Source organism: Paramisgurnus dabryanus, chromosome 8, assembly GCF_030506205.2.
Source record: "Paramisgurnus dabryanus chromosome 8, PD_genome_1.1, whole genome shotgun sequence".
In the NCBI taxonomy this organism is placed as follows: Eukaryota; Metazoa; Chordata; class Actinopteri; order Cypriniformes; family Cobitidae; genus Paramisgurnus; species Paramisgurnus dabryanus.
The window spans coordinates 2044266-2071270 of record NC_133344.1 but is presented as its reverse complement, the minus strand read 5'-3'; the positions used below and the strand labels follow the sequence as shown (position 1 = coordinate 2071270).

Genomic DNA, 27005 nt, shown 5'->3' with positions numbered 1-27005 from the left:
CCGTAGCCTTAGCTTTGGCTCCAGTGGGCGTAGCTTTGGATGACATCACCACAGATCTTAATAATGTTTTATTTGACATTTGCATGATGACTTGCATCATAAATCAAGATGTATTAACTAGTTTAAACTGAAACTGTACATTTTCTCTCTCAGAACAACTGGGTCCCGCGCAGAGGTGATCTGGGTCCGAAAACAATCGAGCAGATCCACAAAGAGGCGGAGCTTGAGGAGCACAGAGAGCATGCCAAAGTTCAACAGCAGCTCCTGTCTAAGAAGGACAGCCGTGGAGGAGGTGACAGAGGAGGAGATAGAGGAGGAGGAGGAGGAGGAGATAGAGGAGGAGGAGGGGGTGGTGTTATGGGATCCCGGGGTGGACAGCATACACCTGGTTCCCGTGGTAACCAGGCCCCTGATGACGGCTGGAACACGGTACCCATTTCCACAAAGAACAGACCCATTGACCCCACTCGACTCAGCAAGATTACAAAGGTCAGCTCTTAATAAAACAAACTTTGTGGGTCATATTTGTGCTGAACAATATTGATGTTTGTTCGTTTGTTTGTTTGTGTTCTAGCCGGGTGCCTTGGACTTCAATAACCAGCTTCTTGCCCCTGGAGGTAAAGGGACGTGGGGCAGTTGGGGCAAAGGAAGTAGTGGAGGCACAGGAGCAAAACCCATTGACGGTGGTGGAGGTGGTGGTGGTGGTGAGTGTGTGCATGTGTGTGTGTTTTTCATCATGATCACGTGTGACTATATTCTAATGCTTGTGTACACGTGACTTCTTCAGCCCAAGATCCCGGTCGCCCGAGCAATCTGAACCGTTTCTCGGCTCTTCAGCAGTCTGCTTCATCTTCCTCATCCTCAAACATCGACTCTGACAGGAGGCTTCCTCACAGGTCAGAGGTCACTTTCAGAATTGAAGGATGTGCATTCCTCATCTCCCTGCCTCTTCTGATTTCCTCTGTATGTTGCAGGAGTAGCTCCAGTCGGGATCGCTTCGACCGCGGCGATGAGCGCCCGGATCGGGGTGGCGACCGCTACGATCGTCGTGACGACCGCGGATCTGACCGGCTGGACCGGAATCGTCCTGCGGTCAGCAAGCGAAGTTTTAGCCGTGACAAGGACGAAAGGAGTCGGGAGCGAGATCAGCGCCCCGCGGAGACGGTCCGAAGAGTGTCCAGCATGACGGACGAGCGAAGAGAAAGAGACCGCGGCAACCGTGAAGTCGGTAAGTAACGCACACAAAAACATTGTATGGAGTAGTGTGTCAGAGTGTTGAGATGTTTACTGATGTGTGTGTTTACAGTGAAAAGAGAGACGGTCCACACTCCACCTGCTGTTTCAACTAAACCTGCTCTGAGCGAAGAAGAACTGGAGAAGAAATCAACGGCCATCATAGAGGAATATTTACACATTAATGACATGAAGGTACACACTATAGAATTTATAAAACATTGATGTAGTTTACAGCTGCAACAACTAATCGATAATAATTGTTGACTACAAGTTTTATTATCGATTAGTTTGTCTGTGATGTCACATGCTCCCATACCATCGTCAGATAGCGTTGTCCGAGTTGATATTTGGGCTGTGATATAGTCATTGGTATGTTTTGGACAATGACGGAAGCAAAAGAACGCTGGTTAATAAAAGTTTTAATCTCGTCCTTGTTGATATATTTATGAAAACCCAACAACAATTAAACAAATACAAACTCATTAATATTAATCAACCAAAAACGTTTGATCTTTTTAACCTGTTGTTGGTGTTGTTTTATTCTCCTGTTCTGTAGGAGGCGCTGCAGTGTGTAACTGAGTTGAACTGCGCGTCCCTGCTGTGTGTGTTTGTGAGGACGGGTATTGAATCAACTCTGGAGCGCAGCACCATCGCCAGAGAGCACATGGGTTTACTGTTTCACCAACTACTCAAAACACAAGCGCTTTCAACACAACAGTATTATAAAGGGTGAGAGAGAGAGAGAGAGAGAGAGACTCTTTATATGAACATGACTGAGGCTCGATGTGTTAAATATGAACGTCAGTAAGTGTCTTTGTGTCGTTCCAGATTGTTGGAGGTCCTGGAGGTTGCAGAAGATATGGCGATTGATATTCCTCATATATGGGTATATCTGGCTGAGTTGATCTGTCCTGTGCTGCTTGATGGTGGGATTCCCATGGGATCGCTCTTTAGGTGAGACCTGTCAATCAAACCGAATTAAATCTCTTTCTAGACTGAATGCTGAACCCACCTGGCATGAATAAAAACATTTTTTAAATTTTTTGATGAAACAAGATGTTGAGAGTCCTCACATACATAAAAACGTTTCTTGGTGTGTTTTTAGGGAAGTGGCAAAACCTCTGTCACCTCTTGGGAAAGCTGGAGTTTTACTGGCAGAGATTCTTACACTTCTCTGTAAAGCAATGGTATGATGTGACAACATTTGTGTATGCGTCTATGCGTGCATGTGTATGCGTGTGTGTATGTGTGTGTGTGCTTGTATGTATGTGTGCGTGCATGCATGCATGCTTGTGTGTGTGCGTGTGCGTGCTTGTGTGTGTGCGTGCGTGCATGCGTGCTTGTGTGTGTGTGCGTGCATGCGTGCCTGCTTGTATGCGTGCGTGCCTGCTTGTATGCGTGCTTGCTTGGGTGCTTGTTTTGTATGCGTGCGTGCGTGCTTGCTAGGATGCGTGCGTGCTTGCTTGGATGCTTGCGTGGATGTGTGCTTGCGTGCGTGCGTGCGTGCGTGCTTGCTTGCATCCGTGCGTGCATGCGTGCGTGCGTGCGTGCTTGCTTGCGTGCGTGCGTGCTTGCTTGTATGTGTGCGTGCCTGCTTACATGCATGCGCCCTTGTGCGTAGGTTTGTTTGTATGTTGAAATTATCTCTGAATGTACATGAGGGGGTTTGTGCCCTGTCTGATTTTTAATTTTGTCTTCCTCTTTCAGAGTCACAAAAAGGTGGGGACAATGTGGAGAGAGGCGGGGCTTAGCTGGAAAGACTTCCTTCCTGAAGACGAGGATGTGAATAAGTTTGTCACTGAAAAGGTTAGAGAGAAATGTTGTCATCAGTCATGTCAACACATCATTAACTCATAATGTCTCTAGAAATCCAACTAAACCGGTTTAAAATCTGAATAATGGAAACGATGTGTGTGTGCGTTTGTGTGTAGGCAGTGGAGTTCACTCTAGGTGAGGAGTGTATGAGGAAGAGCAGTAAATCATCTCTGAGTCCAGATGAGATCTCCAGAGAACTCGATCGTCTCCTGCAGGAGAAAGCTGACAACCAGAGGATCTTTGATTGGGTGGAGGTACAGTTGTGCAGTTTCACTTTAATAGTTAAATCTCCCATAACAGACGCTGTTTCTGCTCATCTCATGTTAATCTTAAGTACCTATAGAGTAGTATTACATCCATCATATCTCTGAAGAGTCTTATCAGATTTATAAAAGACAGATCAGCTTTACTGATTCATTATGAATAAACTCGACCCCCTGGAGGTGTACCGCAGGAGGAGCGAGTCACAAGCATGCAACACGCACAAAACATTATCTCACTATCTCTGGATAACTTATGATTCATTGTATGTTCGTGTCGTGACATAAGGGCAGCATAATGATTAATCGTGAGTAAATTTGTTTGGTGTGTATGTAGTATTATAGTTAAGGTTTGCGTTCTGTGCTCATGTGTCTGTCGACTTCACACCCTTTATCCTCTCCGCAGGCCAATCTGGACGAGCAGCAGACTTCATCTAATGGGTTTGTGAGAGCGCTGATGATGGCGGTCTGTCAGTCAGCTGTCATCTGTGAGTCCATGCTGCACTTAAAATAAACACTCGGGAATCGCTGTCCATTTAGTTCACGTTTGATCTCATGTGTTGTGTGTTTTTTAAGGTGAGAATCCGTATAAAGTGAACACTAAGGAAATGATCCAGCGATCCAAGCTGCTCCAGCGCTACATTAAAGATGAACAGAAGGAGCTTCAAGCGCTTTACGCTTTACAGAACCTGATGGTGCAGATGGAGCAGCCGCCCAGTGAGTCTTTAATAACAACATCATAGATATCCGCTAACATATTCAATCAATCAAACCTCTCTCTGTTCCTCCACAGATTTGTTGCGGATGTTTTTTGACGTGTTGTACGACGAGGACGTTATTAAAGAAGATGGCTTTTATAAATGGGAGTCCAGTAAAGACCCAGCAGAACAGCAGGGCAAAGGCGTCGCCCTCAAATCTGTCACCGCCTTCTTTACCTGGCTGCGCGAAGCTGAGGACGAATCGGACAACAGCTAGAGTTTAGCCACGCCCACTACAGAGGAGGAGGATCAAGGGAAATGAGATCTTCGATGATAAAACATTAAGACGTTTTTACTTTTAATTTCGAATTTAAATGCCGTTGAACTGAAATGAAAATGAAGAGTATTAGAGGATTACAAGCCTTACCTGCTCGCCGAAGATTTTAGCCGTTAGCATCGCCGCTTCCTGTTTCGTGCTTTTGCTGTCACGGAGACGGACGTTGATGACATCATTGCATTGAATCCTTGATTTATTTAGTTTGTTTGGAAAGCCTTTATTTTGTCACGGCAGATGTGGTTTTGCTTGGAGCGAGTGATAGCGTGTGTGTTGCTGTATCGGATGGAAAAGTGAGGTCTCTTTTCCTTCCGTGTTGATTTAGCCGAGTGATTTCAGCTGTTTGTTTTCTACTTTTTTATGACAGAAAATCTAACAAAAAATGCAAATAGCATCTCCTCTTCAGAGCCGCTGTTGACGTCGGTGACGGCTCTGAACGTGACGAGTGCTAGAGAGACGAAAACTTTAAACTTTTTGCTGCTGCTGGTCTCGGGACGTTTCCGTCGAACGGTTCCCGTACACAAAATATCAGAAAACTTCAATAAAAAAAGAGTGGAGAGTTTGTGGATGTTTCTCACACTTGTGCACCTGTAGTGGACTTTATCAAACAAATCAATAATTACAACTTGAATATATATAAAGAAAATAAAGTCCTTGATACCCGAGAGCTGGAGTAAAGACGAGAGAGAGATTTGAGTACTACATGCCTTTCAGCTTCCTGCATTTCAGGAGCGCCCTGTATATAAAGATTTTGTTTTGCTTTTTCAGTAATAAAAAATTTAACCTTAATGCCATTTATTAATTTTCCGTATTTAATTGTTTTTTTTTTCTTTTCTTTGCGGTTTAACCACCCAGCTGAGCTTGTAAAATAAATCTCCACTAGTTATTGGTTATAGTTTAATGAAATTCTGTAAATATTTCTCTTTTTTGCTTTACGTATTTAATTAAGAGAAATTAATGCTTCTTTTCACATTTGAAACTGGAAAGATAATAAAGAATATTGCAATGGAAAAAGTACAAAACCTGACACTTCTTATTGATCTTCAAAGTCTCACGCTTGAGTTTTTGTCGTGCTGTGTTGTCATCTTGATCTCTCGGGGACAGCGGAGATAGATTTTGACTTGCATTAGTGTGATGTGAGTTTTTAGGTCTCGACTGAGATGAACCCTTTCATTTACAGTTTTTAATCTGAAGAAACCCTGACCTATTGTGACACTGGACCATAAAATCATTTATAAGTCACTATAGCAAAAAAATACATTGTATTTTGGTAACAATTAAAGATTTTTCTTACATGCCAAACATCATTAGGATATTCCCAGGGTTGCAGATGGGTGGTAAATTTTTGAAAACTTCTCTGGGAACTTAATTTGGGGAATTAATTCCAAATTGGAGATTTATATAAAACTCTATAATATATAAACATTTAGTTTGGTCACAAGCAGACATGAATGCAAGATAATAAAAATTTTGAAGAATCCTAATCCTTGTGCTTATCAAGCCTGGATTTATTTGATCAGAAAATCTGAAGGATTTTTTTACTTAAATATAGTTAAATCCCTGTTAAAGGCAACTTTTTCAATTTCCCAGTTTATTCCTATTAATTCTTATGAAAAGTTTCATGCCTTGATATTTTCTAGAATTTTGCAACCCTAGATATTCCTAAAGATCTTGTTACATGAAGATATTTTGTAAATTTCTAATCGTAAATGTATCAAAAATATAATAATCATTAGTAATATGTGTTGCCAAGGACTTCATTTAGACTAAAGGGTGATTTTCTCTATTTTCATATTTTCAAATAGTTGCATCTCGGCCAAATATTGTCCGTATTATAAAGTAAGCTTATTTATTCCGCAGATGATGTATAAATCTCCAAAATTACCATTATTACTGGTTTTGTGGTCCAGGGTGACATTTCTCGGTAATTTGTCATATTTTATCAGGATTTTAGTTTGTTTGGTGAATTCTCAGTCTGTCAGTTCATCTCTTGAGCACCTGATGGGGCTGTCACCTCATTATTGGATTATCAGATTCTGTTATTACAAACATTACTCTTAAATGCACACCAATCACATGTGTAGAATAGTGGGATGATAATCCAAATAGTGCATGATTATCATTTCACTTCATCTGTCTACACGCATTTTCACGTTTTTGACCTTTGCACATTTGTGATCCTGTCTGTAAAATCTTAATCTTAAATATATCAAAATTATATTTTCACAAAATGATCTTTACATTATATAAAATGAGTTTATTTAGAAAACCGTAGATCTCAAATTGATAATTTTAGCTGTGTTTTCACAGCCTGTGTTGCATTTGTTATTTATAGGGTAATGAGACATATCACAATATTTCCTTTATAAAGACTTGAACACACTTGTTTAATGCTTACATTTATGGGTGTGTGGATTATTTAGGCTACTCTTTATTCTCAATCCTCACTGATTTTATTTCCTGTGTTACATAAGCTCGGTCTCTGTAAGTCCTTGAACTTTCACACCATAAATACTCATAATCTTTATATAATCATCTAATAATCTTGTTAACACTAAATGATTAAGGTGAAAGGTCATTTCTAATCTTTATACTCTGTTCATTTTAATTTATTTTTCAGGTTTTATTATTTTGTCAGTGCTAAGTGTTAAGATTGATTCAGTTGTGTTGTTTATAAGACTGACAGCTGTTGCTGTGAACGGTCATCATTTTCTGATCTTGATCTTTGTGCCGATTGGTGGAGAAGTGCTTTACATCACGACAGGGTTAAGGGTCACAAATCAGAAATGATTTATGGTTTATGAACCATACATGTCTCAGAAGACACTTTCTCTTGGTAAAAGTGCTTTCTGACAGTCCATTTGTCATCTCTCACCATGGTTACCTTCCATCTGTCCGTTGTCTGTTATCTGCTGGCTGTGGTGTCTGTGACCTGTGGTCCAGGTAAGACATCTGACCGCTTCATCTCTTATCTGGTCAAACTATTAATAATTACAACTTCGTAACATGTTATTTAAGCACCTGAAGTACAGTCCCATACACAGTTTTTCAGATTATCCTGGTATTGTCATGATGTTTTTTTAATGTGCTGTATCATGTAAATATTAGATTTAAAGTCACCATTATGGTGATCCGTGTTTGTTTTAGTTGGACTTAACTTTTTGCGTGTTTAGTAGTTTTTCTGCTATAACTTTGTGTGTTTAAAACATATTTGATATGGCAATGAAAAGACAACAGTGGTATTTATAGTGGTATGAATCTCAACAATGGTGACAAAGAAAATAGTAAACATTTTCATTTTTTATGCCACAGTGCATTTTGGGAGTCCTGAATGAGATTTGTAATTAGTTGATACCCAGCATGCATTGCAGCATGAAGCTTTTTATTTTATTGTCACCATTGTTGTGATTCATGCTCTGATTCTTGATGTTTGTGTGTCTACATCATACAGTGATTAATTTGTGTCAGTGTTTCAAAATTATTCAGAATAACAAACTGCTATAAAAGCCTTTGATCTCATACAGTAATATCACATTATTGACAGAAAAAGATAGTTCTGATAATTGTGAAAACACTCAAATAATACATACATTTTCTAAATGAGGATGCTTGACTTTATGTACTAACCACCACCACCATAAAACTGCACTGTTGTCATTTATTTGCCATAACAAACATGTTTAAAACAGACAAAGTTACAGCAGAAAAAAATAGCAAGGTAAGAGTCAGTTGTCAAGTCCAACTAAAACAAACACTAATCACCATAATTGCGACTTTAACTGAACAGCCTACTAAACCTAAAGTAAGAAAATGACTCTACAAGTAAGATTTTAAATGCAATTTTAAGTTTCAAACAGATGATGATAGAGAGGATAAGTTACAGATTGCAGCTTTAGTGTTACTTTTAACATTGTAAGTTTGGGACAATATATACACCCAGCAGTGTTCATTTAACTTTGGGGATTTTGCTGTGTGGTATCATCATAAAGCACCGTGGTATTACAAGGAGGTTATTTTAGACATGATGCCATGGTGATATAATAGTGGTACTGTAGCTGCTGTATCTATCATCATATTTTTGAGAGGGTGGGGGGCGTGTTAGATAACCATCTTTTCTTCACACTGAAGTGAGAGTGGGTGGGTTTGGGTTTATAAATCAATGCCTGTAGCTCACTGCCTACAAAGTGAATTAAATCCACTTCAGTTTTCATTCAAGAGGAGCACTTCACTTTCATCTTTTAAATGTTTTTGATATGTTATTGCTCAGACATTTCTTTTATGGACTTGATTAGTTTCATATCATTGAAGTATTGAGTTTGTTTGTCCTAAATGTTATTACAAAATTGCTAAGTATATATAGTCACAAAATGAATGTGCATCAGACAACTCTATGACTTTTAAGAGCCGGACTTTTGACTTTTAATCTAGTTACTGAGATAAGCTGCTATAGATTCATATAACCACTTTCACGTGTGACAACTAGCCCAGCGTACCCAGTATGTGAAAACTATCATTTTGTTGTCTTTGCATTCATGTGTGTGTAATGTTTTGTTGTTGTCTCAGTTGAAGAGGAGAACCCAGAGTTCTGGAGGAATTTGGCACAGAGTACACTGCGTTCAGCTCTCGCCAGAAGACAAAACACTAATGTAGCCAAAAACATTGTGCTGTTTCTCGGAGACGGTAAGATGAACTTATTAACCCTTTAAAGCTCCCATAACAGACACTGTTTCTGCTCATCTCATGTTAATCTTGAATACCTGTAGAGTAGTATAACATCTTTCATATCCTTGAAGAGTCTTTGGTTTTATAAAAGACAGATAAGCTTTAGGGATTTTTCCGGAAAAGCACGAAATCCTGGAGGTGTCCAGTGGAAGGAACGAGTCACGAGCAAGCAACACACACACAAACATTATCCCAATATTTCTGGATAACAAATCACAGATATTTGATGCAGTTTTACTTACCGCCTGCGGCTCATGAACCGCTTGAGACCGCCCCTTTTCAACGCAATCCAGTTTTAAACAAACACACACACACAACTCCACTGCTACCCCGGATAAACAAATTATATCCATTGTTTCCTGGAAAGGTCCTGCTGCTTTAAAAGAAAACGACCAAATGCATTAATGTCACATTAGGCAACACATGACAGACGTGATAATACCTCAAATAATTCAAATAAACCCATTTTCACACTGAAAGACTTATGGACTGTGATTATTTTGGGCAGGTATGGGTGTGACCACCATCACAGCCGCCCGGATCCTGAAGGGTCAGATGGAGAACCGTACAGGAGAAGAGACCGTCATGAACATGGACACATTCCCATACGTGGGCCTTGCAAAGGTAAACACACACACACACCTAACATAACTTTTGATTGACAAACAGTGTAATTTACTGTGTGTGTCTGTTTTTGTAGGTCTACTCTGTGGATTTTCAGATACCAGACAGTGCGTCCACTGGAACTGCATATCTGTGTGGGGTGAAAACTAATCTGAATACTGTGGGTGTGAATGCGGCCGCTCGTAACGGCGTCTGTCGCTCACAGAAGGGAAATGAAGTCACATCCATCCTTAAATGGGCTAAAGATGCAGGTATGTAACAATACAGACTAAACCAAACCTTAAATCTGACCTTAGTGAAAACTTTTACAATCATGTCTTTCAAATTGTTTTCATCTTTGGAGAGCATCAACAGTAAAAGCAGTTTTTCTCTGTAGGGAAGTCTGTTGGCATTGTGACGACGACCCGTGTTCAACACGCCACACCTGCAGCTTCATACGCCCATAGTGCCAGCCGCACGTGGTACAGCGATGCTGATCTCCCGTTATCTGCTGTTAATGAAGGGTGTGTGGATATTGCCGTTCAACTGATCACTAACACTGACATTGATGTGAGTGTGTGATGTTAAACAGATTGACGTACCCTGTTTTACCCTTTCAGATGAACTGTTGATTGAGAGGTCAGTATGGCACGTAACGTTTACAAAACATATGTTTGATGTAATGTCACATGTGTTTCTTATGACCTCTTAGGACCACTTCAAGCTTTGGACTTTGGATGAGTTCATGAAGAAACTGTTGTTGTGTTTATGCAGGTGATTATCGGAGGTGGTCGGAAGTACATGACACCTAAGGGATTTTCAGACCCCGAGTATCCCACCGATGTAAGCTCACAGGGTCAAAGAAAAGACAAGCGAAATTTGATTAATGAGTGGCTCGGCATGAAGCAGGAGAAGGTAAAGAGGGAGAAATGTCTCTAAATGACAGCTGTCTGAAAATAATCATAACTTGTTATTAATTAGATCAGGAATGTTTAAAGAATGTAACTGGGTAAGTAATGTAATGTAACAGTGCAGTTTTTGATATGATGTGGTAGACTGCAAGAAAAAATATTTCAGCATCTTCTACACGTGTGATGTTACCTGTCAACTGACTGTTATATGTTTGCTGCAGGTGGCCAGATTTGTGTGGAATAAGACTGACTTTGATGCTGTAGACCCAGAAAAAACTGATTATCTGATGGGTGAGCGATAGGGAGACCTTCACACAGACTCAGAGAGTTTCACGATCTGCTGACCGATCGCATTCAGCTGTCTTCACATTTATATGGATGTTCTGTCTGTCTTTCTCTCTCTCTGGGTGTGTGTCTCTCTCTCTCTCTCTCTCTCTCTCTCTTCCTCTCTCTATAGCTCTTTTTGAGCCCGGTGATCTGAGGTATGATGTGGAGAGAGACAGCCGCATGGATCCCTCGATCATAGAGACAACCGAGAAAGCCATCAAGATCCTGCAAAAAAATCCAAATGGATTCTTCCTGCTTGTGGAGGGTAATCAATAAGTCCATTGAACATTAAATCAGTCCATCAATCAATAAATTGGTCAATCGATTAATCAATCAGTCCATCGATCATTGAATTGGTCAATTAATTAATCAGTCAGTCCGTTGGTCGTTAAATCGGTCAATCAATTAATCAGTTGGTCCATTGGGCATTAAATTGGTCAATCAGTTAATCAATCGGTCTGTCGATCATTGAATCTGTCAGTTGATTAATCAATTGGTCGGTTCGTGAATCGGTCAATCAATTAATCAATCGGTTTATTGGTCGTTGAATCGCTCAGTCGATTAATCAATCGTCTGTCGGTCGTTAAATCGGTCAATCTATCAATCAATCAGTCCATTGATCATTGAATTGTTCAATCGATTAATCAATCAGTCAATCAATTAATCAAACAACCAGTCAATCGATCATTGAATCGGTCAATCAATCAATTAATCAACCAGTCCATCGGTCAGTCAATAAATCAGTACATCGATCATTGAATTGGTCATTGAATTGGTCAATCAATTAATCAGTCAGTCAATTGATCATTGAATCAATCAATCAATTCAATCAATCAGTCAATCGATCAGTAAATCGGTCAATCAATTATTCAACCAGTCCATTGATTATTAAATCAATTAATCAATCAGTCCATCTATCATTAAATTGGTCAATCAATCAATCAGTCAGTCCATTGATCATTGAATTGTTCAATCGATTAATCAATCAGTCAATCAATTAATCAACCAACCAGTCAATCGATCATTGAATCGATCAATCAATCAATTAATCAACCAGTCCATTGGTCAGTCAATCAATCAGTACATCAATCATTGAATTGGTCATTGAATTGGTCAAACAATTAATCAGTCAGTCAATTGATCATTGAATCGGTCAATCAATTCAATCAATCAGTCAATCGATCAGTAAATCGTCAGTCAATTAATCAACCAGTCCATTGATCATTAAATCAATTAATCAATCAGTCCATCTATCATTAAATTGGTCAATCGATTAATCAGTCAGTCTCAGTCCATCAATCATTGAATCAGTCAATTGATTAATCAGTCGGTCTGTCTGTTTTGAATTTGTCAATTGATGAATCAATCTGTAAAACAATTAATCAATCGATCAATTAATTCATAAATCAGTCAATTGATCATTGAATCAGTCCATTAATTTATTAACCAGTTTATGGATCATTAAATCTGTCAATCGATTAATCAATCACTGTCAGTCCATCGATCATTGAATCGGTCAATCGATTAATCAATCAGTCTCAGTCCATTGATCATTGAATCAGTTAATCAATTAATCAACCAGTCCTTCAATCATTAAATCTGTCAATCGATTAATCAATTAGTCTCAGTCCATCGATCATTGAATCTGTCAATCGATTAATCAATCACTCTCAGTCCATTTGATCATTGAATCAGTTAATCAATTAATCAACCAGTCCTTCAATCATTAAATCTGTCAATCGATTAATCAATTAGTCTCAGTCCATCGATCATTGAATCTGTCAATCGATTAATCAATCACTCTCAGTCCATTTGATCATTGAATCAGTTAATCAATTAATCAACCAGTCCTTCAATCATTAAATCTGTCAATCGATTAATCAATTAGTCTCAGTCCATCGATCATTGAATCGGTCAATCGATTAATCAATCACTCTCAGTCCATTGATCATTGAATCAGTTAATCAATTAATCAACCAGTCCTTCAATCATTCAATCTGTCAATCAATTAATCAATTAGTCTCAGTCCATCGATCATTGAATTGGTCAATCGATTAATCAATCAGTCTCACACCATTGATCATTGAATCAGTCAATCAATTAATCAACCAGTCCTTCGATCATTAAATCTGTCAATCAATTAGTCCCAGTCCATTGATCATTGAATCGGTCAATCGATTAATCAATCTGTCTCAGTCCATCGATCATTGAATCGGTCAATCAAACAGTCTATTGATCATTGAATCAGTCAATTGATTAATCAATCAGTCCATTCATTCGTTATAAGGTTTTATCTTTGTGTTTATATCTTATTTAATCAAATCAGATTCTTTTCATAGGTGGACGTATTGATCAGGGTCATCACGAGAGTCGAGCTTCGATGGCACTGCATGAAGCGGTTGCTCTTGACAACGCTGTAGCTCGGGCCCTGGAGCTGACCAATGAGAATGATACTTTGACAATTGTGACGGCTGACCACTCCCACTCATTTAACTTCAATGGGTATCCTTTCAGAGGAAATAACATTCTGGGTAATTTTCTTTAGTGTTTATGAGTGTGTACGGTATCATACAATAAATCTGATCTGTCCATCATGTGTGTGTTTCTCAGGTAAATCTCCTGTCTTTGGACTGGACTTCTTACCCTACACCACCCTGATGTACGGAAACGGCCCGGGACACAAAATCCAAAACAACAAGCGCCCAGACATCCGCAAGGTTGACACAAGTAAGAAACTGTATATCACAATTATAGATGATTGTGTGTGAATCTGTATAAATGTGTGTTTTCTTTCTATCTTCTTCAGCCCATAAGGACTATGTTCAGCAGTCAGCTGCTCCGCTGGATACTGAGACTCATGGAGGAGAAGATGTGGCCCTGTTTGCTCATGGTCCCATGGCTCATCTCTTTCAGGGTGTTTATGAGCAAAACTACATCGCACACGCCATGGCCTACGCAGCATGCATCGGTGCCAATCAGCAGCACTGCACTCCAGTCCTGCCCACAAATACTGATCCAGGAAGCTCCGCCCCAGACACGCCCCTCTGGAGTGTGATGTCACTGCTGTTGAGCGTGATGACGGCCGTTCTGTTGTACTGAGAGAGACGATTTAATTATTCATCAATTAATCATCACTAATGATCTGGTTTGTTACAAATTGAAAATTCAACATTTTGTGTCTATGTGCTTGCATACATCAACAATTGACCAAATTAATTGTCTTTTTAAATAAAACGGCCGGTTACTTTTCTGTAAATCAACAACTGAGCTTAAAGAAAAACTGTTTATATATGGCCACATGCTTTAAAAATGAACAAATGTCTACACATTTATAAAATACAGTGTTTCTCAAGAATACATAGCCAAAATATGAAAGGCGATAGAGAAAGTAATTTTATATTGATGGAAGATTGCAGATGTGTATTTAAATAAATGTATAAATATGGAAAATGTAAAAATATTTTAATAAATGTGTATATAAATACATGCAGGAGTAATGACATCATGTTGGTGAGTAACTGATTATTGATGTAATGAATACAATATAAATTGCACGCGTGCGTGCGTGCGTGTGTGTGTGTGTGTGGGCCGGTTTGGGCCAAAACGCCAGGGCCAAATTTTTGTCCCAGTCCAGCCCTGGTGTTAAACCTGACAACAATTAGATGGAAGCAGGCTGACTGCATTGTCTAGATCAGGGGTGCCCAAACTTTTTCCTACCAATGGCCAAAAATCAAACCCGATGCTGTGTTATATTAAAATTAAAGTTGCCCTGATTCTCATAATTTATTTGTCTAAAATTTAAAAAACAAACAAGGAAACATTACTCTTGGTAGTTTATGCATAACTTATGCAGTTTTCTTTTCAAAGATAACTGTTGTAAAAAATAAATAATTTTGCAATCATTTCCTTTTGTCTGTGTGCCAATGCCTCGACCTCTCCACTATTAGATTATAGGACCCGAGTTTGTTGAGTTTTATAATGCGCACGCTATGCACCTTCAAGTATGCATGTACATAAAAAAAAAGATTTACTTTAATTCCTTGCATTTCATTTCAATTTACATTTTTGTAATGTACAAATAAAACCAAACATGTTACTTTAGAAATGTTAAATTAGAAATGCGCCATCACGTGGCATGACGGGCCATCTTTGGGCACATCTGGTCTAGAGTCAAGCCACAGATGATGTTCAACATTCAAACATTCAATTGGAACAATTGTAAAAACAACTAAAAAAAAATCATCTCTTCCCAAAACACTTGACAAATTGATATTGACTGTAGACAACTCTTCTATCTTAAAAAAAAAAAGACTAACTCTCTGTCTCTCAACAGGTATTGTTTCAGAATAGTGAACACTTGTAACTTGTTATAAGCACTTCTTGTACTATTGCCTTCCTATGACAGATCGCTTTATTGTTTACTAATCTTTGTATTTCGCAGACAAAAGCGTCTGGTAAATGCCTAAATGTAAATGATGTTACTATTATAATGATTAGTGTCTTGTTTTCTATACACACATCTAAGCAGAACAGTTCAGAATATCTTCAATATAATATATTATTATGGCTTTTGTTTTTGTGTTTAAAAGTAATGACAATTTTTTTTAGCATGAACCATAGATTAGCTTTGAATTGAGACAAAGCGATACAAAACAATTTGCCCATAGTATCAGATAAATCAACAAAACTCTTTACTGTTACTGCATCTCTCAGTTCCTTTCATCATCATCATCATCATCATCATGTTACTGAACTGTTGATCAGATTTGTTTGTGTGTCTCTCTCTACTTTAGTGTGCTTTATTTGCATAACAAAAACTGTACATTTGTATTGCTAAAGCATTTCCAGCTGGGCTGAGTACATAATAGTGCAAATAAAACAAAATGTATAGTGCAAAATTAATGGAGACATTAAGGTCAGATTGATTTTCTGATGTGGTGTTAACACACTGCAGTCCTTGTGTTATTCTAACAGAAAGATCAGTTTCTAGTTGTTTCTCTTTCTCTCCCTCCCTCCCTCCCTCCGTTCCTCAGTTCCTCTCTCTTTCTCTCTCTCTCTCTCGCTCCCAGAGATTCTCATAGAAGAGGTTTCAAAGGGAATAAGAAACGATATAATCATTTATAAGGTTGAGTTTTTTTCTCTCGACTCTACAGTGTGAAGGTTTTCTGCAGGCGAGAGTTTGTCTCATTACACACATTTGTGTCAGATCGTCTCGTTTAGACGTGTAGTCCATTATGTCCTGATGATTATTTTCTGGTTTGGCGTGTGATCTGATCTGAGCACAGTGTTACCGTACAGACACATGAGATCTGTGATCTCCCTACACTAACTTTCTCTTTGTCTCTTCTCAGATCCTCAACTCTCAGATTTCTGCATGGGTTTGTTTCTCTACAGCTAATGATCTCATTTACTACAAAACCCTGCTGTCTTAAAAACTCTTCATCATTTAAATCTACAAATTATTTTTAATGGTAAGTTCTCCAAAAGACAAAAACATTCTTATTAAAATATATAAAAATAATAATAGTTGTAGGACACATTTGAAGGACAGCCCTGTCTTGCTTTTCTAATGTTGTGTAATCCAGTTAAACCTTATTGTGTTGGTAGTTGGTTTGTGGTCTCAAATGGTTTCTGTATGATCTGTTTTTCCTTGTGTCTTCTGCACATCCGAAACACATAAACCTGTTTAAATCTGAACATGAAGTTTATTCTTATGATAAACCTCAAAATCTCAGCAGCAGATTGTGCATCTTGTTTTCATGTTTGTGTTATAAAAGGTTTCATTCTGAATAAGTCAAGTGTCTGTATTGAAGATGAAGATGATGAAGCTCTTTAATCTGAGTGTAAACAGGAGACCAACATTCAACATAAAGATTTGACATAGTGAGATAAATCATCTCTGTGTGTCTGATTGATGAGAAAAAATCTCTCTCTCTCTCTCGCTCTCTCTCTCTCTCCAGTTGAAGTCTTGTGGGCGGGGTCGGCAAAGGATCTGTCCAATCAGAGCTCGTTGCGCATCCTATGGTTTAGTGAGGGGGGTCTACCGCATGGTTGCTTTATAAACGCAGTTTCCGCCTGCTTGTGTTTTTCAGTTCTCACGCACACGGAAGAGAGGGCTGTTTGTGTGTTCACACCGGTTTGTTGTGTGTGTCTGTGAACGGAACTGAGCAGCGAACGACGCCAATGCGCGCGTGCCCGTGCGGAAGAGAGCTGTCCAACTGCTGCGGTGCTGAAACCTTCGCGTCCATCCCGAGGTGAGATACACAGATATACAGCAACACCTCACTAAACAAACACTAACATACACATCTACAGTAAGCTTCAATAGTATTAAGTAAAATGCAAACATATTTTCTTAAGTCTGCATGTGGTTTGAAGAACGAAAATTATGCTTACATTTACATAATAAATATATTTGCATATGAGAAAATAGCGGGTTGAATGGGTGTCTATCCACATTTGTTGAATTAAACACAAACTTAATGCACATGTTTAAGTGAACGGCTAGTCATCACTTGTTTGAGAAAACAGCGGTTAAATCTTCACATGTTAAAGTGAAGTAAAGTTAAGTTTATGTACTGATAATAAACTAACGAAGAGTCATCTTTAAATACAACATGACATGTTTTTAATGTTTTATTAATAAACAATGAATTCACGTGTTGAGTCATGAGACAAGTTGTAGTTAATAATGACTCTTTATTAGTTTATGATTAGTATATGCCTTAACTCAGCATTACTTTATATTTAAGCAAGAATCTTTACATGTCTACAGAGCAGTAGTTAGTCTTCAGGTATTTAAGTGAACAGTGGTTAAGTCCTCACGCGTTTGAGTGAACAGCGCTTTAGTCTTCACATGTCTAAGAGAGCAGTGGTTTAGTCTTCAGGTGGTTTAGTCTTCAAATGTTTAAGTGAACAGTGGTTTAGTCTTCAAACGTTTAAGTGAACAGTGGTTTAGTCTTCATGTGTTTAAGTGAACAGCAGTTTAGTCTTCACGCGTTTAAGAGAACAGCGGTTTAGTCTTCATGCGTTTAAGAGAACAGTGGTTTAGTCTTCACGTGTTTAAGGGAACAGCGGTTTAGTCTTGACGTGTTTAAGTGAACAGTGCTTTAGTCTTAATGCATTTAAGTGAACAGTAGTTTAGTCTTGATGCGTTTAAGTGAACAGTAGTTTAGTCTTGATGCGTTTAAGTGAACAGTGGTTTAGTCTTGAAGCATTTAAGTGAACAGTGGTTTAGACTTCACGCGTTTAAGTGAACAGTGGTTTAGTCTTGATGTGTTTAAGAGAACAGTGGTTTAGTCTTCACGCGGTTAAGTGAACAGTGGTTTAGTCTTCACATGTTTAAGGGAACAGCGGTTTAGTCTTGACGTGTTTAGGTGAACAGTGCTTTAGTCTTAATGCGTTTAAGTGAACAGTGGTTTAGTCTTGACGTGTTTAAGTGAACAGTGCTTTAGTCTTGATGCGCTTAAGTGAACAGTGGTTTAGTCTTGACGTGTTTAAGTGAACAGTGGTTTAGTCTTCACGTGTTTAAGTGAACAGTGGTTTAGTCTTCACGTGTTTAAGTGAACAGTGGTTTAGTCTTCACAGGTTTAAGGGAACAGCGGTTTAGTCTTCACACGTTTAAGTGAACAGTGGTTTAGTCTTCACGTGTTCAAGGGAACAGTGGTTTAGTCTTCACGTGTTTAAGAGAACAGTGGTTTAGTCTTGACGTGTTTAAGTGAACAGTGGTTTAGTCTTCACGAGTTTAAGAGAACAGTGGTTTAGTCTTCACGTGTTTAAGTGAACAGTGGTTTAGTCTTGATGTTTAAGTGAACAGCGGTTTAGTCTTTACGCATTTAAGAGAACAGCGGTTTAGTCTTCACGTGTTTAAGTGAACAGTGGTTTAGTCTTGATGCGTTTAAGTGAACAGTGGTTTAGTCTTGACGCGTTTAAGTGAACAGTAGTTTAGTCTTCATGTGTGTAAGAGAACAATGATTTGGTCTTCACGCGTTTAAGAGAACAGCGGATTAGTCTTAACTTGTTTAAGAGAACAGCAGTTTAGTCTTCAGGTGTTTAATAGAACAGTGGTTAAGTCTTCAGGTGTTTAAGTGAACAGCGGTTTAGTCTTCTTCACGTGTTTATGAGAGCAGAGGGGTTTTCCTGCGAGCCTCAGCAGTGCAGCAACTTGAGTTGTAAAAGAAGTGCGTGCAGGATCAGAGAGAGAGAGAGAGAGAGAGAGAGAGAGGAGCGAGAGCTTCCATCATTGCGTCTATACAGCTCTATGGTTTATTTTTTGCCACATAATTACCTGGAGCATGGGCTGTGTCGCCTCCAGAACACCAGTAGGTGAGAATCTCACTCTCTGTTATTCCTCCCTTGCGCATGAGAAAGAGTCGAGATCAGATCTCATCAGAGCACTCATATATATTTATTTATATATATGTAACCTGAGCCTGCAGACCGCAGCCCACACACACACACACACAGTTCTGATTTACAGGGACTGCATGGATGCTGATCTGCATTATGTGTGAGTGGATGGGACTGAATGATCAGATCAGATTACAGAGGTTTTCCTCACTGCAGAAACATTGAACGTGGACGTCCTGCGCATGCAGATGCATTTTAAACCGCTTCAGCGCTCATTTAGCATGCTGTAGATTATTTCTTCTCTCTCACATGGATCCGGTTACAGAGCTTTTGTGCAGCGTACGTGAGTCATGCCGCATGTAAACAGAAGTGGAACGAGCCACGTCTACATCTATAGGGTTGTTTACAGCAGTGAGTGAGTGTGTGCATGCGTACTTTATATTTTGTTCTTCATTAGATTTATACATTTAACACATCCAGTTACATTTAAACCCAAACCAATACAAAACAAATGCATTTGTAAAATAATAGATAAATACAGTAACTGCTTCAGGAAGCTAAACTCCAGAGATTAATGATTTTTGGCTGTAAAGTGCCATTAAAAGAAAATAAACTTTGACTAAATGGTTCTTTGTAAAGCCAAAATTTCTTCTTCTATGACATCATTATAAATAGACCTTTGCACCTTTTATTATTAAGAGATTACTGGTGAGTCTTTCAGTCATGTTTTAATATAAACATGAATTATGATCAATGTCAATGGTGGACATAATATTTACTCATAATAATGTAGGTGTGCTTAAGTCTTATTGATGGAGCTGTGTGCTCACATTAGACAAAAAATTTGTGTTGGGAAAAACTGTTGACAATTACAGCTAACAAGTATGTTAAACTACTGTTCGAATTGTAGGGGGGGAGGGCTGGGGTGGTCCCAGACCCCCTATAAAGCACAAAAATATAATTAAGGGGGTCCCCTGGTTTTTATTAAAATGAAAATACAACATAAATTTAAAATTCTTGTGCTGCGCTGCCACAAAGCGATAATGTCTATTATTTGTTCCAATTTCGCAATAAACTAATCCAAAATATTTCTGAAATAAATATAAACTCTCAAGTGCACCTCATGTTGTTTTCTGGAGGAATTGACAGATTGTTAGATTTAGATTTAGGACTGGGTTAGGGGTTTTTAATTCTTCTCAAACTATTTTTTCACAATCATTTGAGGGGTAAAATTGGTAACCCATATGGCAAAAAATAAATTTCTCTGGCAAATTTAAAATAGTATTTATTTTAGAAAGTAAAATTATAAATATCTTAATTTGAAAATATATTTAGTTTTAACCTACATATTAACATATATTTCAGGTCAACAAATACAATTTTAACTTTACAAGCAATACAGAAAAAATAGATATATTTTAATAATAAGTTTATAAAGTATAATTTTACAATTGAATATTTACTTTTAACCTTTTCAAACCTTATATGTTTACAGGTTTGTAACATAAACAAAGTTTTTCTTTCAGTGCAATGTGAATTTAAATGCTTTAAAATATATATATTTTTTTAAATATGTTTCAAAATATACAAAAATGGCCAAAAATATGTTTTGGTGAAACATACTTTTTTAAACATTTTTCTAAACAATTTTCAGCAAATATATTTTTTGTCCATTTTTTGTATATTTTGAAAAATATTTAAAATTACATAAAATATATTTTTGCTGTATGGGTACGCTGTTAAAACTGGCCGCTGTTTGCCAGTAACTTACTGTAGATTTAGCATTCTGGGAAACAAAATCTGAAGGAAAAAATAGATTTTGGGTCCCAAATGCTTTGCATGAGGCTGTTATTTTATAGTTTTATTAAGACTTGTTAATGTTTAATGTTCATTTAACTTTAAACAAACTGTTGCGTAAATAACATACATTTAAATCTACAGTAAGTTACTGGAAAACAGCTGCATAACTACAGCAACATTTTTTACAGTGTAAAAAGGGTCATTTTTTATTAAAACGTTAATCCAGGACCAACAAAAAAATCTTGATCCTGGACCACATCTTACTTTGTAAAATCACGGCGACCCTATAATGATGGGGAGGGGGTTAGCCTGCTTATCTAGAGGGACCCCATAATCTTTGACAAAATTTGAACACTGTGTTCTTCTTTAGTTCAGGAGACATTAAGATGTTGTCTGTCCATCAAGTGTTTCCTCACACGAGTACGGAAAAAAACTACAATGCCGTTCCACTCTGAGAGTCCCAAACAAACAACCTCAGATTTATTTTCACCTCCGATCTTGTGCTGTAATTATTAATGGGATATCAGGATACCGGGCACACATCATTACCTCGGGCCGTACACCACGAGTGTCTTGTTAATTGCAGGTAAACGAGTGGTTAAGGTTTGACCTCCTTACTGTGAAAGAGTTCGGGTTCAACCCTGTTGACACGTTTATCTGTAGAAAATGAACAGGTTAGATTTTCCTCTCGTCCACTTGACCTCTGTACAGTCTCAAGTCAGTGATGATTCCCTCAGCATCTCTCTGAGCTTCAGCGCTCATTCCTGCTTTTATCTGACTGTCTTTGCTTGACTTTGTCCTTATCTGTTCTGCTGCATATAGACGTACTTTATTACGCCAACATCTTCTTTAAAAGCAATGCTGTTGGGAGATTGTGTCAGTTTTGACCCGAGAACTTGATGATTTATAAGTCATACAGTGTTCCTCGTGAAGACAAGGGTGTAGGATATTTGTTTCGGTACAGTTATCAGCACACATACTCGTCAGCGCATAAAAAAGCTTCACTGTCAAACGTAAAAGTCAAACAGCACTTCGAGGTTACACGCTCATATTGAGATTGAGTGAGGTCAGACACACGCCGGCCCCAGATGGCCTGGTCCGCCGGTGGCCCGGAGTGTCCTGAACATTATAAAGCAGATGGATTGGATATGGTATAGAGGAGCGTGTGTTGGTACATTACATACAGTACATTTCTAAGGCTGTAACTTTATTTTTCTGCTAATTGTCAGCTTCTCATTTATCCGATGGTTTTTGGGTCACCCAGCTTGAACTAAGTGTCTGTTAAATCATATGGGCGAGTCTGTGACAGAGCTATTATAAAACTCTTTTATGCAACAGATCAGATCTGTTATAGAGACACAGAAAGAGAAATTAAATACAATCTTATGTAAACATATTCAGGTCATATTTCACTCCCTCCCCAAAAAAATCTATTTTGTATAAGGAAAATGAAGCTTATATTTCTTGTATATTATCTTAAAAATATTTAAGATGCCGTTTATTAACATAACTTCCTTGTGTTCCTATAGCCCAGTTGGTTGAGCATTGCATTAATAGCACAAAATGTCATGGGTTCAAATCCCAGGTTTAGCTCGCATGCACTGTAAGTTGCTTTGCATAAAAGCATCTGCCAAATGCGTCCATGTAAATATGATGATACATTTGAAAACAAATCAACTTATGTAGCCTGCCTAATGTATATTTTTCACATCCAATAATGCTAAATTTTTCAGAAAGGCTTTACAGTACTTAAATACTTTTTCAAGTCAAAAGTGTCAATTTTATAAAATTTACATCATCTGAAATTTGAATAAATAAGGGTCCCTGTAATGCGTAACAATTCGATTTTCAGACCATACAATGTTAATGCAAAAACAACAAAATGAAACTAAACTTTAATTTTTCAATTCGTCAGATTTTCTCTCTGCAGCTGGAGGTCAGGGTAGCAATAAAGAGGGTTTTGTCCATATGGTGATGGATGATCGTTTTTCAAACATGGTGTTTCTTGCATTACTTCTTAATGTTGCCTGATGGGACACAATTCCACACAAGGGCATCCGAGGTTGTGGCTGCGGACGATATTAACAGTGGAGGTAGTTGAACGTATACTGTATATCACCATATAGACAAGACCCTCTTTATAGCTACCCTGACCTCCAACTGCAGAGGGAAAATCTGTGGTCGTCAGCACAGCAGTGTGACCATATTTATTATGCTGCTCTCGTAGGTAATAGTATTGCATTTTCAGATGCATTGGAGATATATTATAAACAGTTTGGAGCCATAAGCAGTGATAGGGAAAATAATGCATTACAATATTAAGTTACTCCTCAAAAAAGAAACTTATTGCGTTACTTATTGCGTTACGTTATTACATTTCATAGAAAGTAATCCTTATGTTACTTTTAAGTTACTTTGCGTTACTTTTTTGTTTGGTTTGTTAGGATAGGCTGAGATACAACTGTTTGAAAATCTGAAATCTGAGGATGCCAAAAATCTAAATATTGAGAAAATTGCCTTTAAATTTGTCCAAATGAAGTCCTTAGTAGCACATATCACTAAAAATAAATAGATGTTGATATATTAACGGTAGGAAAATATCTTTATGGAACATGATCTTTACTTAATATCTAATATGGCATGAAAAAATTTATAATTTTGACCCACATAAAATGTATTTTTAGCTATTGCCACAAATATCCCCGTGTGACTTATGGCTGGTTTTGTGGTCCAGGATCACATTTTGTTTCTTGAGTTTGGAGTGAAATATGACCTGAAGATGTTTTTCACAGGTGTCACAATATTCATCCATTAAGTTAATTGGTGCACACAAGAGAAAGGTACACCGCCGCTGGAGTCCAGACTGAAAGATGGACCAACAAAACGGTTTCATTTCTCACTGTGACCGTCTGCATGGATGAGACATTAGTTCTCTCCACAGGTCAGATAATAAGACTCACATTGAGATCCGAACACAGCTCAGAAGATCTTTTGACCTGGAGATGTACATGCGATGAGTTGGAAGTGTTCATGAATTTACACATGCAAATATTCCCACACATGCACGCAGGAAATGACATCAGAGGTGCGTGATAAGTGTGACATTTGGTTGTGACAGCGTGATGCCTCCTGTGGTGCTGATTAGTGTCATTCAGTCAGGATTATGGGTCAGAAATGAGAGAACCAATGAAAGAGTGTTGTATGAACGAGTCTCACGTAACCAAATCATTGACAGCGGCCATAAAGTCTGGTGCACACTGCATGTCATTAACTGCACATTTAGACCAAACATCATAACACAGCAGTGCTGATCTGTGACCTGCTGGACTGAAAACATGAAGGGAATCTGCTGCACAATTATGCTTGCTATTAAATCCCATGAACCTAACTTTGGGTATTTTTTGTTATTTTAAGAAAATCAGAAATTGAGAGAAATTTAAACAGCATGGCGGTGCTCTGTGTTTGGCAGTAAGCTGTTGCATGATGATGCATGAGTGCATTACAGAGATGCACAGTAAATATCCCCTCATCTGCCATCATAATAAATTAAATGATATGTTTAATAGCGGAGACATCAAGTCTCTCGAAACTTATATATCAGGGTGACCAGATGATCTGTCATGTCACCTTGTTATATACATCAGCAGTAATGAGGTATTTTGGTTACCCCAGTAGTAAATGGGATTTTAAGTTGGTCAGACTTCTGTCTTTACCCCACAGTGGCGGGTGACAGGTTGCGTGTGGACTGGAGTCCGAGGAGTTCGTACTCCGACCTCGTGCTCCTGGGCAACACACGGACGAGTCTGGCGAGCGGCCTGTATGAGACATTTGGGCACGCCGAGCGTTACCTGAAGGTGCCAAAGTTCCCTTCTCAATCTGTTCTGTATCCGTTTTATTTCTCAGTATCCGGAAACGCTCACCATCCCCTCCTGTTACTCACCCATTACTGAATGTGGACGAGCGCTGTGTCCACTCAGTCCGTTAGAAAGTGGGCCACAAACTATTTTTATTCATATGATGACGTGTTTCGCACCGAACTGTCTGAATTAGAATGAAAAATAATTTTTCTGTCTTTTCTGGGATTGATAATGATGCCTCATTAACCCAAGTGTCATTAGACCCGAGAGTCATTAGAGGGTTAATTTTAACCTGGTTCCTTGCTCTAGGTTTTTATTAATGTTCACTAGTTAATTTTCAAATCATTTACAAGTCATTTAGAGTAATTAGCAATTAATTCTTAATGTGTTTTTCAGCAGTAATGTGTTTATTTAATGTGCAGTGAAATAATCCACAGGGTGTCTTTACATAACTGCAGGATCATAAATGTTTATATTTCTCTGTGTTTTTACACAGTATTTCACTGACAGCGATGATTAGGGGCTGCATAACAATTTATCACAGCTAATCATTTACAGAATAAAAGTTGTAACGATTAATTGCAACTTTCAGTTGTAGAATAAAAGTGTTAACAATTAATCGCAACTAATAATTTGCAGAATAAAAGTTTTAACGATTAATCACAACTAATTATTTGCAGAATAAAAGTTTAATGATTTTTCAAAACGAATCGTTTGCAAAATAAAAGTGTAATGATTTTTCACAACTAATCATTTGCAAAAATTAAAGTTTACATAATATGTGTGAGTATTGTATATAATATAATTATGTATATTTAAATACACACATGCATGTATACGTTTAAAGGGACACTCCACTTTTTTAAAAATATTGCTGCCGTAACATGGCTGCAGCAAGCACAATGATATTAATGCTGCGTTCCAGGCAACCTGTAACCCGTAACTCACGACTTCAAAACCACGACTCACGACTCTGAACTGGGAGTACATCGATCTAGTACGAGTTCACGGGTGGGAAGTCACGGGTTTGACTGCCGTTCCAGTGCACTTTCACCGGTAGAAGGTTGTAAAAACACGAGTTACAGGCTGCCTGGAACGCATAAGGTCGTGAGTCGTGGTTTTGAAGTCGTAACTCACGGGTTAAAAAACCTGCCTGGAACGCAGCATAAGCAGCGCCTGAAAATAGTCCCCTGCTATTAAGAGTTACCAAGGGGACTATTTTCGGGAACTACGTAATATCACTACGCCTGCTACAGCCATGTTACAGCAGCAAAGTCCTTGATTATTACGCCAGAATGAGAGTATAGTTCCTAGCCATACCGGCGTAGAAAATCTCAACTTTTAATTTCCCATCAGTCTTAGTACACGATGTAACTACAGAAGAGTCAAGTTTAAATAGAAAAAATATCAAAACTCTCTGGTTATTTTTTTAGCCCGATGCTAATGGACTAATCAGATTCAATGGATTGTGCTAATCCTAAAAGTGCTAGCGCCAGACCCGGAGATCAGCTGAATGGATTCCAAAACGGTAAAAATCAAATGTTTGACTCTCGTGGGGGAGATGGAAAAGGAGCATTTTTTTTTTAAAGTGCAGTGTCCCTTTAAGAAATATTTACATATTAATTTATATAATATAGTAATATGAATACTTAATATATACGTAAATATAGCTATATATTTTTTTATTATGTAAGTGTGTGTATTTGTCTATGCATAATTATTATAAACAATACATGCATATATGACGTAAACAAAAACTTTTATGCTGCAGTTGCGATTAATCGTAATGGATATTTTAGTCATTAGTACACCAGAGGTTACGTTGGGAATCCATTGCTTCTCAAACAGATGTGTTGTTTGCTGTTCAATATCAAACTGACCTGTTCTTTCCACGCTCTATAAAATTCATCTGCCGCCTTCACATTAATTCAGTTCTCTGTCTGAGGTTTCTCTCATGTGTGTTGGAGCTCTGAATGTTTTGTAGAGCATGTTGACTGTAGCTTTTTTGGGCAAGAATAGCTTTGCATTTCAATCAAACTCAGTTGACACAAACCATGTGAATTACTGAGAGCAAAAATCTAAATCCAGGACCA

At 38.2% G+C, this 27005-nt stretch overlaps 3 protein-coding genes across 8 annotated transcripts in view; all 3 read left to right on the top strand.

Moving 5' to 3' along the window:
* LOC135770653 (eukaryotic translation initiation factor 4 gamma 1) overlaps positions 1-5365 on the top strand; it is a 40408-nt gene extending 35043 nt beyond the window's left edge. Inside the window, 13 exon segments of the mRNA XM_065280336.2 lie at positions 154-489; positions 575-707; positions 788-896; positions 975-1228; positions 1307-1428; positions 1793-1965; positions 2065-2190; positions 2342-2423; positions 2944-3042; positions 3168-3305; positions 3718-3799; positions 3888-4028; positions 4105-5365. Of these exon segments, the coding sequence (XP_065136408.1) occupies positions 154-489; positions 575-707; positions 788-896; positions 975-1228; positions 1307-1428; positions 1793-1965; positions 2065-2190; positions 2342-2423; positions 2944-3042; positions 3168-3305; positions 3718-3799; positions 3888-4028; positions 4105-4286 (1977 nt within the window). The 3' untranslated portion in view covers positions 4287-5365.
* Positions 5366-7219: 1854 nt separating this feature from the next.
* alp3 (alkaline phosphatase 3) lies at positions 7220-14715 on the top strand. Its single transcript, XM_065279974.2, has 11 exons — positions 7220-7286; positions 8907-9023; positions 9574-9689; positions 9766-9940; positions 10066-10238; positions 10443-10583; positions 10801-10870; positions 11037-11171; positions 13246-13437; positions 13517-13633; positions 13713-14715. The coding sequence occupies exons 1-11, from the start codon at positions 7220-7222 to the stop codon at positions 14003-14005; spliced, it is 1596 nt and encodes a 531-aa protein (XP_065136046.1). The 3' UTR covers positions 14006-14715.
* A 2264-nt stretch (positions 14716-16979) lies between these two features.
* Positions 16980-27005, top strand: part of fam131ab (family with sequence similarity 131 member Ab) — an 18670-nt gene continuing 8644 nt past the window's right edge. The window contains exons 1-2 of one of the 6 annotated variants that reach the window (XM_065280333.1): positions 16980-17160; positions 24776-24909. Coding sequence is in view for 2 of the 6 variants with exons in the window: in XM_065280329.1 (XP_065136401.1) it covers positions 19606-19666; positions 24776-24909 (195 nt within the window). In the remaining 4 variants the exon portion in view is untranslated. Of the gene's footprint in view, positions 17161-19105; positions 19232-19369; positions 19671-24775; positions 24910-27005 lie in introns of those variants that run through there. The other 5 variants (XM_065280330.1, XM_065280329.1, XM_065280332.1 and 2 more) reach the window with 5 other exon arrangements.